General features: G+C 42.0%; 1 protein-coding gene across 1 annotated transcript; it reads left to right on the top strand.

The window, feature by feature from the left end:
* Positions 1–9,716: 9,716 nt before the first annotated feature.
* On the top strand, positions 9,717–11,705 carry KCNA4 (potassium voltage-gated channel subfamily A member 4). Its single transcript, XM_009947774.2, has one exon. The coding sequence runs from the start codon at positions 9,717–9,719 to the stop codon at positions 11,703–11,705; it is 1,989 nt and encodes a 662-aa protein (XP_009946076.1).
* Positions 11,706–15,471: the final 3,766 nt, after the last annotated feature.

Here is a 15,471-nt window from a genome sequence, read left to right as displayed (position 1 = left end):
AAGTTCATAGTTTAATGACAATGGCAAAGAGTTAATAAATCTTAGTTTCCTAGCAAAAGCTGCAGAAGAGAGAAAATTGCAGCTGACTACTGACATATTTTGGTGCTAAATATAAAATAGAAAGTAGGTATCTTGTCCTGTCATCTTCCTGAATTTTCAAAGCAAAGTAATTTTTTTTTTTTTTTTTTTTTTTTTTTTAAGGAGTAACATTTTTCTCTTCATCAAAACATAGCAAGGTGAAGTGAGAGGCAGAACTTTGGGTTTAAGGTGAGACTGGAACAAAAAGTCCTGCTGGAACAAAATCCCACCCAATGCCATTTTGCATATTGTGGCCCAGGGGAAACTGGACTGCTTGGGCTATGCCTGCGCTAGCAACGCAGCTACGACAGGAAGTGGAATGCATGGTAAGAGCGATTTAAGTTACTTAGAGTTGCATTAAAACAATTATAGACAAATTCCCGTTGCGTGAGAGAGAACAAAAGAAAGATGATCCATAAGCGTTGAGTTAGTTATAGCACAGTTCAGCAAGGAGCAATAGGATGTGCTGGAGTAAAAAAAAAAAAGAGTGGTCCACAAAAGGCAGTGGAACTAATCACTTCCTTTCAGTAAGATACGTGTATACATGTTTGTTTACCTTGTTGAACCAGCGTGTAGAAAGTGCTGAAATGCACAAACAAAATATGTAAATGTCAGTAGAATGAATTAAGGAATGGCATAGATATCTTGTAGAGGTTAGCTTTCTTGTCACCTGTAAGCAAAAAAAATCAGCCTATTTATGTGTATAGTGGGTCTTTAGTTTGTCAGCATCTTGATTGCTATAGTCAGAACATAATTGCTACTCTGTGAACTTTGCAATTATCTGCTTTGTTCATTTGGGTATTTTAAGAAGGAAAGCTGATATGAAAACCAATTATGATTTCCCTAGATAATGGACGTTTTTATAGCAGATTTTTTTCCTACTAGTTTGACAGAGTGCATTGTTAATAGAAAGAAAGTTCCAGAACTGCATAAAAACCCCTGATCTGTCAGGCATTTACTCAAATGTAAAATAACATTCATTTAGAACTCCCACTCCGCTGCACCAAGACTTTATAAATTATCCCATAAAGCTGGTAGTTGCTCATTTATCTGTCTTCCTATCTAAAGATAGGTAATGGACTCTTACATATGCAAGCAATGAGAAAAGTTCTTTTCTTTATTTGTGGATAGAACAGGGGATTTGTTTTGACTGTATGCAGAGAAAACTATTATCAGGATCTACTTACTTTCTTATCACTAAAATGCTAATTCCTACCGTTAGATATTCCAGATATATACTGGGCTACTTTAGCCACCTTTAGATTGATTTTCAGCTAGCCCTTGTCTTGCCCTTTGCCACTCCAAACAAGAGCAATATGCAAATTAAGAATTTAGGATATGTTTCACATAAATAATTTGTATTACTGTTTTGGTTTTAAATCACCATTGGAATTAATGCTGTGTGTCTAGAAGAGAGCACAGATTATTTAAGGCATGATATATTTTTCTGAGTAACATTTTTCCTCCCACAAGTGATTCAGATGCCATGTTCTGTTATTTAGCAGCTCTGTGGATGCACAAAGGAAACCACCAGAGAGACCCGTGAGTTAGGTGGCCTATGCCTCTGCGTACGTGCGTCCATATACCTGTGCATACACGGGCACCAGAAATGTATCAATTCCACTTTGCAGAAAGAGGGAGGAGAGCTAGACATTTCTTGAAACAGTTAAACTTTTTTGTCTGTAAATCACTTTCCACCAACGAGGTCTGAGTATAGAATTCAGCTCCAGGTACGATGCACACACGTTTACCTCGTTCAGATGCCTTTGCTTAGACTGCGTGGTTTAATGTAATGCAACCGCTTTGGCAGAACAACCACTGTCGGTCATTCTTTAACACCTTCTATTTGAAAATTCTTGGTGGTGGTTAAATTGGTAAACTTCATGGTTTTGATAAATATTTATGTTGATAAATAATGCGTGTCTGTATGTTTGAATTTGAATTATGAAGAGACCCTGAAGATCTTAAAACTGAGCTTGAACTTGTTGAAGTGGATGAATCTGGGCTGGTTTTGACGCCACAGTGCTAATGACTCCCAAGAAAATGAACTCATTCAGGAATAAAGTAGCTTTAGCTTGTTTACTTAATCTCAGTACTATGAGCAATGATGGCATCTCTGAGTGCAGTTCTCTTACTGAAGTGCTAAGGGAGTTTTACAAGCATATTATTATTCACCATAGGATACGTGAAGTAATTGCAGAACCTTCTTTCCTACCAGGTCAGCACAGAGACATAATAGTGCCCAGTAATGTAACTTGTTTATCATGCTGCTTGACTATGGATAAAGAGAGAACCTTGGTCTCCAGAGCACCCTCATCAGCACTACATACAGTCTCAAATACTCTGTTTTAGGGAAAGTGTCTGGAGAAACTCAGCATTCTTTATTTTCCTTCAGGCAATGGAAAAATGGAAGTTGTTACTTTCTACTATTTCCCCGGAACATCTGAAGGCAGCTGCCTGAAGTGTGTGTGGCAGAGAGGATGACAAGCCTGTCGCAGTAAAATATGTACTGGATTTTTATATGTTAATTCTCTTGGCTTTTGCCTTATTAAAACTCCTTATGAACTTTCCTGAACATGAGTTTGCCTTGTAAAGGTCATTTTAATCAGAAGGGAGTCTATTCCTGTAATTACTATTTATTTATTTGTTTTATAACTATAATGATTTAAAATTATTTTACCTAAGAGAGTGCATATTCAACAGATTAGAAGGACAATGGCATGACAACACAGCCAAAAGACCATGATTTTTTTTGTTTTGTTTAGTGAATAGCTTCAGTCTAGCTTAAAGTTATTGGTTTTACTTGTGAATAGAAATTACTGTATTGTTAGTCTGGTGGCCGTGTGCAATATTCATTGATTAATCCATTCCATAGAGATGGTGGTGCAGAGAAGTAGAGTGAATGTTCACAGCACAGTTAGTGCAGAGGGTGCTTTCACAACTGACACATCAACAATCCCTTGTGTGAAGTATTCATAAGGAGAGTGTTAAGTGCTGAGAGTCAAGTAAGGGGATCTAAGAACCTCGGTAGATTAGGCTCTTCCAGTTCGTACGGAGGGATTTGTAGCTCATCTTGATCTCAACAGAAACCTCACCAAATTCTTCAGCATTAGACTCCTTTAGTCAATGGGTTCAGACAATTACGTTGACAAAAATGAAAGTGCATTTTAAACTTGATTCCTGTTGCATTCAGATGGGAGCTAGATGTCTGATAGCTCTATGTGCCATTTATACAGATCCACATGGGGAATGGGATAAGCTGTTCCTAAATAAATTACATACTTAGCTCTGTATCCCACAGAGCAAGTTGTCTGCTGGCTACCAAAGGTTCCAGTTCCGACTACGTAGCTGCACAGACCTAATCCTGAACAATTCATTGAAGCTTTTGGGTTCTATACAGGAAAGAAATCAATCTGTGTTAGACTGCAAAGATCTGAAGTACCTGGACCCTTAGATCTACTCACTTAACTCTCTGAGTTTAGCAACATACTCAGTAAGACTTTAAACCTTGGGCTTCCATGCTGAGGTTAACATTTGGGTTGGAATTTCCACATTCTAATTTCTGACACAGAATTTTGACACAGGTATAGTGCCAAATTTTTAAAAGAGCTAAGTTTAATTCAGTTTTCAGGTTCTCATATGAATGGTAATTGGTATCTTGGAAATCTGGGGTGGGACCACAAGTATAGGTAAGGTATCTCTGTTGACACGGAGTTCCTTATTTAGAGGCTTTCTCTCCATATAACATGGGTTTTTTTTTTTGCTGTCGTTGATTTCAAGAATAACCCTGATGTGAGTCCTTGTCTGCCCAGAGTGAACAGAGAAATATTCAAGTCCAAAAATAAAACATACATGGTATTTTTATCCTAGTTTCTGAGTAGACCCATACTCCAGTACAAGCAATTATCCAAATATAAATAACATCAGTGTTTTACTGCTATTCATCCTAAACTCAATGGTAGATGGCAGCGATTTTGCACACTTCCCCAAGAAAGTCTAAAAGGCCTGCTGTTCTCTGGAGTGTCAGCTTCCCTGGATTGACCTGTTGCAGGACAAGTAATGAACAGGTGTGCTATTCGTGTATGTTGTGTATAACAACTGACAATAGGCTGTGTCTTGTTTTGCCAAGTACCTCGTGAAGTAGTGCCGGTCATATTCAAAAGAAGAGTAGTTGAGCCAGATTCTTTGACAGGGGTGTCTTACTGAGTCTGGTTAGTAAAATATGAATAAAATATGAACTCCCTAAAGCGATAAAAATGCTGGGAGAGAAAACCTAGTTGTGGAGGCAAGAATTCATTGCTACTTTGGTACCTGAGGGCCTCCAGCACTTTAATCGACTGAGAATGTGGTGGGAGGAAACCCATGTTCTGAACCATGTTTTATCACATCTGAAATGATATAGTAACCATAGTCCTTTCACTTGATTATCCCGAGCGCCCACTGCTGCAACATTTTCCTTGTTTTGAAAGGAATTCCTGATCTTATGGGAAGTTGGCTGAGTTGCCTTGAGGGGCTAACAGAAACGATAGTGAAGCAAGCATAGGAAGGAGCAGAAGAGTGAAAAGAGAAGACTAAAAGGGAAATAAAATAATTCGTGGTATGGAAGTGCAATAAGCACTGAGTTGTAGAGCAGTCTTACTCGCTGCACAGAACTCTTGATTACAGCAGGAAGATTAGTGTTGGACTGAGGCCAGACACTGAATTGCACTCCGTGTGAATTGCAGCAATTGGGGGATAGCACAAATTAATATTAAGCATAGCAACGTAAGTTAGGCTTTTAAAATCTCATATTCCCTTTGCATGAAAATGTATTTAATTGTGTATTTTTTCTGGCACTGTGTACATAGATAGGCAAGCAATAATGGCCCATAGTTCTCCTCTACATCACTGTGAAGCAGGACACGTCTGTATGATAGCATACCTTACAGATCGTTTGCTATCTGTGATATTCTTAATACAGTACTATCGAAGGTAATGACATGTACGTGTTCTCTCTTTGTTCTACCAATAATAGTATCCCTTATGAATATGAAGGAGCAGAGGGAATGTAATATCTTTTAAATAAAAATTGCTCTTTTAATACTATGAAAATACAAAGCTGAATGAATTGAGTCACAGTATTCATCTGTAAATACTTAAAGCTTGTGTTTTGCTTTTAAATCAGGTAAAAATTGGATCAAATAAGACCTCTGAGTTAGATTGAATTGCATGTAGTTACGTGATCCCTATCACATTAGAATGGATTTTAAAAAGGTACAAAAAAGCTATTCTGCTTCTCCCATTATCAGTGTTATGTGTGTGTTATGTGTATCCCCTCATACATCACAGTTTATTTATCTTTGCTCAAGAATATGCTTTAGCTGTTAAAAAAGAAAAGAATAATAGCGATCACATAGGCATACCAAAGGGATTGGGCTGTTTCAACTTGTCTTTATACTCAGATATCCACTGAGTTTTTTGGCTTAGCAGTCGTGTAAGACAATGACAAGAAAATGCATCTGAAACTTTGGAAGAAAGGTAAAAGCTAGATAAGCTTTAAGGTCCCAAACCCTTGAAACATCTCAAAAAGAAATAAAAAAAAGGGTTCAGGTCCTGCTGATAAAAAGCAACACAACACTTCTTAGAGAATGAAGTGACTGAATTCTGGAAAATGCCCTTAGAATGAAATTTTACTGAAGTAGGAATAAGTTTAGGTGTTTCCAATCAGTCAAAAAGCATGCCTATGGTATCTCCTCTGTTTTTATGGCAACATACGTGTGCTTGTGACTAAATGATGGTAGGGCTTTGATCCCCATCTTTGGTGTACTCTTGTGCCAATTTGCAGGAGAATCTGGGTTTTGGAATTGGAAATGGATTTGTAGAATGCTTTTAAATTGCACCCAGGAGCACCAGAATTTTGGACTGCTGTCGTGATGACACTGCTTTGTATTTTAATGGCATTTGGGATGACATTAGGATTTCTGTATGTCTTTCACTTTATGTTGACTATGGAACTTGAAGGAATGAGATTGTGAAAAATTCGTTAGATACAGCTGCCTTTTAGACATTTGGCACGATCTTTATGAACTGATTTGATGCCTGCTGTTCAGAATGCTTATTTGGTTGATCCTTCATTCTCTGTTACCTAATCATATGTTGCCTGCTGAGATGATTTGGATTAAGATTATGCGCACCAACTGATGTAGGCAGTAGAGACAGGGGTAACATGGATAATATGGGTTGTACCACTAGGGAACTGAAGAGGAAGAGTCACCAGGCTCTCAGTTTCTCTGGATTGTGGAGAAGGAACGAACCTAGGCAATGAAAAAATGCCTGGCCCGCTTGCTGCACATGTTGAATTTTCCTCCAGTCGCTAACACCTTGGGACAATGTGTCTGGAGCGGGTGCTGCTCGTGGTTTGTCCTTGCTACGATCCCGTCTATAGGGCTCTAAGGCACCAAAATCCTCCTTTTGTTTTTCCACATTTGAATGTGAGTGCCTACACTTAGTCTTTTATTGAGACAGTAGGATTGTAGCTGTGATGCCAAATACAGCAAAGCTGCATTTTTATGGTGCTCACTTACAGAGCATGGAATCGGTCACTGACCGGGTTTTCCAGGTGCAGAAGGAAGCGGCAGGTCACACACTGCTTGTGTTATGGACAGCGGGAGCAAAGATTTGACACCTTTGGCAAGGGCGTTAAAACTATTCTTTTAGGTCTCGTCTGCAGAGCACACAACGGTCCCCCACCCGTGAACTACTTTTCCGTGTAGGTGCAGAAGGCGGAGTAAAAGTTAATCCGGCTTCGTGTGCGAGCCCCGTGCAGCTGGCAGGCGGTGTGCTGGCCGGGCTGGGGCGGGCAGGAGCAGAGGGAACCGTTTTCTGGGTTGCTTGTGCCGCTGGAGGCCTTGGGGGCGAGCGAAGCACCGGCGTGGAGGTGCGGGCAGCTTTTTTCCTCTTTCTGGGAAATTTGATCTGCTCTCGGATTGAAAATTCCCTGAGGGGCCTCAGAAAGGTGGTTTTCCTCCTTGAAAGAAACGCACGAAGCAGAGCCCGGGGCCTGTGGCGTTACTGTGAGCGGGCGGGTTTGGCAGCCGCCCCCTGCCCTGTTCGGCCCGGGAGCGGCCTGTCGGTGGTGAACGCGGGGGCACGAGCGGGCCGGGGCCGAGCCGTGCCGAGCCGAGCCGTGCCGTGCCGAGCCGTAGTGCGGGTCGGCGGCCGCCAGGGGCCGGCGGCGAGCCGGGGAAGGCGCGGGGCAGCGGTCGCGGGCCCGGCGGGGGGCGGCTCCGCGGAGCAACAGGGCCGGCGGCGGGAGCAGCCCTGCGGCGGGGCCGCGCAGCCGCCGCCGTGGGTAGCCACGGCTCGCGAAAACCGGGCACGAAACGCCGCGCGGCGGCGAGCTGCGCCCTCCTCTTGGCGGCTTCGGTTTGGTGTTTTGTGGGTTTTTTGGGTTGTTTTTTTTTTTTGATTGATGTTTTGGTTTTGTGGGGTTTTTTTCCTCAGCGCGGCCCCAAAGCGGCACAACAAGTGGATGCTGCGGGCGGGCGCTGGCTGAGCCGCTGCCGGCTGGACGTGCCTGGGGGAGAACCTGCAAGAAGCGGCGCCGTTCTGCCGTCAGTGGGAACAGGCTCGGTACGCGGATTATTTAGCGTTGATTTACAAACCTGCTGCAAAAGCTGGGCTTGGAAAGACTGGCGATCGCGCTTGCCCATTCATTCGGTCTCGCACACACACACGAACACGCCGCCTTGGCTTTTCCCCTTCGGAACAAGGCTCTCTGCTTGTTGCCTTTTGCAAATGCCCGGGCGAGCAGCCGTGGCGGTGGCGGTGCAGAGTGCCCCCGGCTCCAGCTGCCTCCCGCGCTCCCTCTCGGCGCTCTTGTTGCACCCGCAAAGAAGGGAGAGAAATAACTCGCCAACCTGTGGTGCTGACTGACCGGGCACACCTGCAGATGTCGGTCGCTTGGCACAGCCCCCTCCTCAGGACTGCTGGCACCAGACCCTTACACTAGCAAGAACGGCATTGCTCTTTCTCTGCCTGGGAGCAGTAAGTATCATAGCGTTTTTAAGATCTTTTTCTGCATGGCACGTAGGTACGGTTTTAAAAATAGCGTAATTTAATAGTTCATGTTCACCTTCTGTCATGTATGAGTAGACAGAGCTATAAATGAGGCATCTGTTTCAAAAGGGTGGGTGTGTGTCTGCGTGTTTTCGTGTGTGTGCTTGCATGTAGATGTTGCTTCAGTGCACCTGCAGTTGTGTTTTCTTGACATATCACATCACAGTATTTTCACTTGAGTGAGCGTTGTACGTGCCTGCTTCCAAATTAAATTCAGCGAGATGTTCATTATGATTGAAACACAGTGCAGTTATGGATTAAAATGCAACATTCCTGCATCTTACGTGTTTCTACAAATATAACAGAAGCTCTTGGTGTAGATACATTTGTTCTTTAATATTTCATATAGGTGTAGGTAGGTGTATCTATTACGTATGCACTCAAAGATGTGAATGCACTGTGTATTGCAGTATTTTTATTAGTGTTTATATGTGTTGGTGTTTCAGAAGCATGCATATGTTTGTGTATGGATGCAAGTGCTTACAAGGGTGGGGATTTTGTATCTCTGTCTATATATATGTGACATACCCACCCACAGCCTTACCCACAGAGTCGTTCAAAATCTCTGTGCATGTGATGTGGGTGTGTGTGTAATGTAGAAGTGTGAATAGTGTGGGCAGGGGAAGATTTGAATACTGTGGTAATAGATGACACAGTTTCATTTGATCAGTGTGACCTTTTAGGAAAACAATCCAATCTTTTCCCTTTTGTTTTGTTTATTTTTGTGTGTTTGTGCATGTGCCTCAGGTTAAGTGCTTCTTCTGCATGACCATAACCAAAGGGTGACCCATCCACTCCCTTATGTCCTATGGGGACCTCAGAGCCAGTTTCTCAGTCTTCATCTCCTCCTCCTCCTCCTCTTCCTCCTCCTCCTCCTCTTACCACTGCTGCTGACGCCCTGGGTGCTGCTCCCAGGTTTGAGACATTGTTGACAGGCTGAAGAAAAGATTTGCAAAGACCTCCTCACTGTGTAAATAAAGTGATGGCTGGAATTAAAGTCAACTCCCCAAGTAATGATATCAAACAATAAGATTGCTAAGCCAAAGCATTACCAGGAACAAATTATGTGGAAAGAGACTATTTGCATTTGGTTGCAATGATGAACTAAACCCGTCTGTGGAGAGCAGGTACCCTTTGCGTTGCATATTTTTTTTCCTCGTGAATGCAGTCTTTGCAGCCTGCAAGGTAGTCGTGATTCTGATCAGATCTGTGATAGCCACAGGAGATAAATGCAAATAGAGGGGCTTGGTGGATGAAAGAACGAGGCCTCACCTGTTCCATGGTTCAATTGGAGAGTTTCATCTTTTCTTATTAGCAACACGGTAGTTTGTGTCAAACGTTCCGGACAACAGGAAAATGCAGATCTGTGGTTTTCCAAAACGTAGATTCAGTGTTACAACTATGTTGCCCCGTTCTATGTCCAAGGGGCTGTCCTCCAAATGCAAATGGCTTTGAACTTTCTAGTGAAAGTTAAGGTTACACTGTAAATAAAACAAAGTCTTTTTTGCATCAAGCAATTAAAATAGAAAAGCGGTTGCAAAATGGAGGTTGCAATGGTGAGTGCAGATAGCTCTGGGTGCAACAGCCACATGCCCTATGGATACGCGGTCCAAGCTCGGGCCCGAGAGAGAGAACGGCTGGCACAGTCGAGAGCCGCAGCAGCTGCGGCCGTAGCAGCAGCAACAGCAGCAGTAGAAGGTGGGGCAACAGGTGGAGGTGGACCGTATCACCACTATCATCAGGAAGAGAGTCGAGGTGCGTCCTCCTCCCATGGTGGGAATGCGTCACGCAGCAGCATGCCCCACCGCCAGAGTGGTAAGAGGCAGAAGAAAGGAAAGAAGAGGAGCCATCACTTGGGAAGTAGGGAGTGTGGGGCCTCCTTCCCCTGTTCTGAGCTGCTGCCTCTCAGTGGTTCTGAAGAGAGAATACTGAAGGACTTGAGTGAGGAGGAAGAGGAGGATGAAGACGAGGATGAAGACGATGAGGAAGAAGGAAAGCTCTACTACAGTGATGACTATGGGGAGGATGAGTTTTCATACTTGGACCAGCCACCTGATGATGGTGGAGGCCCTGGGGGTTACAGCTCTGTTCGCTACAGTGAGTACGAGTGTTGTGAGCGTGTGGTAATCAACGTGTCAGGACTGCGGTTTGAGACCCAACTGAAGACATTAGCTCAGTTCCCGGAGACATTGTTGGGTGATCCAGCGAAGCGAGGGAGATACTTTGACCCTCTCAGGAATGAATACTTCTTTGATAGGAACCGGCCCAGCTTTGATGCCATCCTGTACTACTACCAGAGTGGTGGTCGGCTGAAGAGGCCAGTCAATGTACCCTTTGACATCTTCACTGAGGAGGTGAAATTCTACCAACTTGGGGAGGAGGCCATGCTCAAGTTTAGGGAGGATGAAGGGTTTGTCAAAGAGGAAGAGGACAAAGCTTTGCCGGAGAATGAGTTTAAGAGGCAGGTTTGGCTGCTGTTTGAGTACCCAGAGAGCTCCAGTCCAGCCAGAGGCATTGCCATTGTCTCTGTCTTGGTCATCTTGATCTCCATCGTCATCTTTTGTCTGGAGACTTTACCAGAGTTCAGAGATGACAAAGAATTCATCATGTCCCTGAGCTTAGGGAAGGGGCTTTCCAATGAGTCACTTCACCTGGATGCTGGGGAGCACACTATCTTCAATGACCCTTTTTTCATTGTAGAGACAGTATGCATCATTTGGTTCTCCTTTGAGTTTACAGTGCGCTGCTTTGCATGTCCAAGCAAAGCACACTTCTTCAAGAACATCATGAACATCATAGACATTGTCTCCATCTTGCCTTACTTCATTACTCTGGGCACTGACTTGGCGCAGGAGCAGGGCAGTAATGGTCAACAGGCCATGTCTTTTGCCATCCTGAGGATCATCCGTCTGGTCAGGGTGTTTCGCATCTTCAAGCTCTCCAGGCATTCCAAGGGTTTGCAGATCCTGGGTCATACGCTCAGGGCCAGCATGAGGGAACTCGGCCTCCTCATCTTTTTTCTTTTTATTGGAGTAATTTTGTTTTCCAGTGCTGTTTACTTTGCAGAAGCTGATGAGCCTGCCACCCATTTTCAAAGCATCCCAGATGCCTTTTGGTGGGCTGTAGTGACCATGACTACAGTTGGTTATGGGGATATGAAACCCATAACTGTGGGTGGGAAAATAGTTGGGTCCCTGTGTGCCATTGCGGGAGTGTTAACCATTGCTTTACCAGTGCCAGTGATTGTCTCCAATTTTAACTATTTCTACCACAGAGAGACTGAGAATGAAGAACAAACGCAGCTGATGCAAAATGCAGTCAGTTGCCCTTACCTCCCAACAAATTTACTGAAGAAGTTTAGAAGCTCATCATCTTCATCTACAGAGGATAAATCAGAATATTTGGAGATGGAAGAAGGAGTTAAAGAATCTCTTTGTGTAAAGGAGAAAAAATGTCAGGACACAGGGAATAGCAGTGAGTCAGAGAAGAAAAACTGTGTAAATTCAAATTCTGTGGAAACTGATGTGTAATTTTGAACGTTTCCAAATATATTTATGCATTAAAGAGTGCAGTGAAAATAATGAAATATGCAAACAAAGAGTCCACAGCATACAGTAGTATGCCATTTAATGGTTAAATACAAATAAAAAGCATTGCTGAACTTGTATTACATATCAAGTAAATGGTATAACTTGAGGAAGGGATTGCTAGATCTGATGTAATTTCAGACTTTATATTTTTATTAGAATGCAAGTGTTTTGCACATGAGGCTGAAAAGTTTATTAAAACCAAGTCAGTTTTAAAGTGGGTGCATGAACTGTCGACATCACTAATAACAGCTCTGTGGTAAAAGTTGGCATTCAGAGGTATTTACTATGTAAGAAGCAATGAAGTTTGGTAGTCATTTATCTATTTATCAGTGCTTTAATAGCAGCTACCATAAATCATTGGATACCATAGTCATTGTTTTTCAAATGGTAAATTTATTGTAAAAAGATATTCTACAGAAGAGAGATCTAAATTTTTTTCTTGAAATCTATAATGCTTGTTTTTAACTGGAAATTTACTTTGAAAAGGCTGCTGACCCTCCAGAAATTGTTTATTTTTATAACACTCTTTGGAGGCATTGCAGCATTTGTTCTCTAATTATGAAAGAAATGAAGTAAGAGAATCATTTAACCTGGTCTGACTGCAAAGGCAAAATGACTGGAATGCTTTTTTGCACTACTTTATATGCTGGAGATATACTGAAAGAGACTTCATACTGTGAATGTTTACTGATGTAATAGTTCAATGACAATCATTGGAGGAGTGGATTCTGCATCATATTTTATTGTTTCTTTTTTCTTTATGTGATGCTGATGGCGAAACAGCTACCATGACATTAATTCCATACTCTTTTTAATTATGAATGTCTGTGATCTGGAAAAGGATTGTGAAGTAAAATTTTATAATCAAAATAATTTGAAATCAGTGTTTTCTACTGATGCCCTCAAGAAATACCAACCTAATTTATATCTTTTTCCTGGTTAATTTAACATTCAGAGTCTGTGATTAGTACATGCACTTTGTCAGTATTGAAGAAATTCACTGTATGGGAGGAGAAGGCAGAAGTAATAAGATATTCAGTTGTTACAGTACTGACAGTTGAGAATTGCTAACTTTTAACATGCTATTATTGGTGCTGCATTTTCCCTTAATTACAGCTTTCACCCATGTGTATTTGAAGCAACATTTAAGATCCAAAATAGGCGTTCTGGGATTTAAAATGAAATGTTGGGTCCCATGCAGGCCTTGAGAAAACATCCAATGATTTCTTTTCACTGATGTTTAGGCCAGCTGTATTTTACTCTGTGTCAAAAGCTTCCATTGCCCTTCCTAGGAGACTAAGGTAGGTAAAGATTATCTGGCCTACAGTACTTTCCAGACTCCAGAACAAAATAGGTAAGATATTGCTGCATATAACATAAATAATAGATTCAGAACAGGCATTTTTTTTTCAGACTTACAGTTACTGAGGAAAGGCACAATTAAACTGGAACTGTTTTTGAAGAGGCGCTGTGGAACGTTCCAGATTATAAAACTTGAACCAAATTGGCATATGCACTTTAAGGGCTGGGACAGGCCATTGTGAGACAAAAAAGGGTCTTACCAACACTACTGAATTACAGTAATCTTGCAATATCCATTTAATGCTGAGTAGAGGGTTTTTGCGGAGGGGGGGGGGAGAACTAGCTAGTGACCAACTTGTAGTTACGGAGCTGAAAAGCGACAATAAAAGCAGTCCAAACTGGGCACCACGACGTTATGCGTAGGCTACCAGATAAGCACTGTTTTGCCATATGCAGCACCCAGTGGTACCGAACAGAGCCACAGGCGTAGGTTTTTCTTTCATGGTTTATTTTTGCCTCCATGGGTTTTCTATGAATCGCCTCTTCGAAAAGTTTCTCTGCTTGTCCTCTTTTGCTTTGCAGAACTAATAAAAACCAAGACACACGCAAAAGACTGTGTTGAGCTGAGCCCTGGTTCGAAACTTGTGTTTAAATGTCTGATTCCTAATTTAAAATCGTAGAGCAGGCTTCACTATATTTTTTTCATGTGAAGCATTAAATGAAGCTCCTTTTTAGTGCGGTGGTATTAATTCCAACTATGTTTTGAATGAAGCAACTCAGTAATTTTATACATAGACATTTGCCAAAATTGAATATTGCATTTTGTTGTAGGTCACCTGAGTTAAATGTACCAAATACTTTTTTCTACAGGGGCAGTATCAGCAGCGAGGATGAGTATTCTGTAAAATCCAGTAAAAATCCGTGACTGAAAGTGTTTCTTTACCAGCTAGTAGTTAATGGTGTAAAGAGCAAAAGGGTTCTCTGGTAAGCTAGCTTGCTAGTAGTTCTGTATAATACCAGAGACCATATAATACCAGGGACCATGGCAAGAATGTAGGAGTAAAAGAAATACTAACTAGGTAAATAAAGAACTTGGAGAAAATAAGTAGTACGTGTTTGCAGTACTGACTGGTTGAAAGAGGAGGTGGTTCATAAGAGGTGGAATTTTAGAGCTCTAATGGTAATAAGGACGAAAATTATTTGAATAACTCTTAGAATATGTTCACGCTGAGGACATGGAGCTCAGCATGAGGTTACTGCTTAAGTAGTTACCCAGCTTCTCCAGCAAGTTGTTCAGCTATTCTGCTACCGGTACGCAACCTTTTAGTTTAAAACAAGCGTGGCCATGCCGACATGATGCTGTGATCATAGCAGTACCTTACTCTCTGAGGGAAAAGGTCTTACCGTAGGACCTTGTCGCAGTTGGCAGAGCAACATTTTGGGTATGTCAGCCCTACGTACTGCAGTACTGTGGAGACATAGCCTAAGGTAACGGTGGAGCCTGCTCTGCCTCCTGCAGTGAATCAACCGATGTACTTTGTCGTTATAAATGAGAGCTACTATAGCTTAATGCTAGCTTGTGCTATCAGTTTGGCAGACTATTCTGAATCACAGAAAGAGTTGTGCGTTCTGAAATGGCAGCAAATACCTTTACTTGGGCTGGCTTGTAATTTGATTATCCAACTACCCATGGGTCCAGTCAGTTACAACGCAGCTTGAAAATGCCAAAGTCCTACCCCTAACATGCTAAAACCCAAAGATCCCAAGTGCTTAACAAGAAACAGAAATTTCCATTATTACTTCGGTTGTACTTGTGTGCCAGAGAAACCCTGTATTTGAGCTGTTATGGCTCTGAATTACTACTACTGATTCTGTCAGACTTTTCCCAGTGTTGCTGGATACTGACAAACTCTCAGAAAAATAATTTTATCATCACTTGGGCATTTTACTTTTTAAATTATGGTCGTGAAACGTGTTCCTGATGCAACTGACGTGAATGGAGTTACACTAGGGATCATTTTAGTTCTACTAATGTAGTTCAAATGATTTCGCATTGACATACATTTCATCTAAAAATAATGCAAAATGAGAGATTTTGATATTTCAGGTTCACTTGCAGTGTGAAAAAAATCTGGAGGAGTTCCATTACAATTCATGGAATCACAGCAGCATCAAATCAGGTTTCGAATACTGGCTGATACTTCGCTGTGTCCTGGCACTTATTTAAAGAAATTCGTAAGTCTTTGTATAGTAATCTTAAGTGCCAAGGCCAGACTCATAAGGAGAGAGTTTTGCCAGCTGAAGTATTGGATTTAATGCTTGAATTCAGAGATCCATAACTTTTTTTCTTTATGGAGTTTTCTGATGTTACAGTGATTCCTTGAAAATTTCAGCCTGGATGCTG

This window comes from Leptosomus discolor, chromosome 12, assembly GCF_034619465.1.
Source record: "Leptosomus discolor isolate bLepDis1 chromosome 12, bLepDis1.hap2, whole genome shotgun sequence".
Taxonomy (NCBI): domain Eukaryota; kingdom Metazoa; phylum Chordata; class Aves; order Leptosomiformes; family Leptosomidae; genus Leptosomus; species Leptosomus discolor.
Note: the sequence above shows the minus strand (reverse complement) of the source record. Positions and strands in the feature narration are given on the sequence as shown.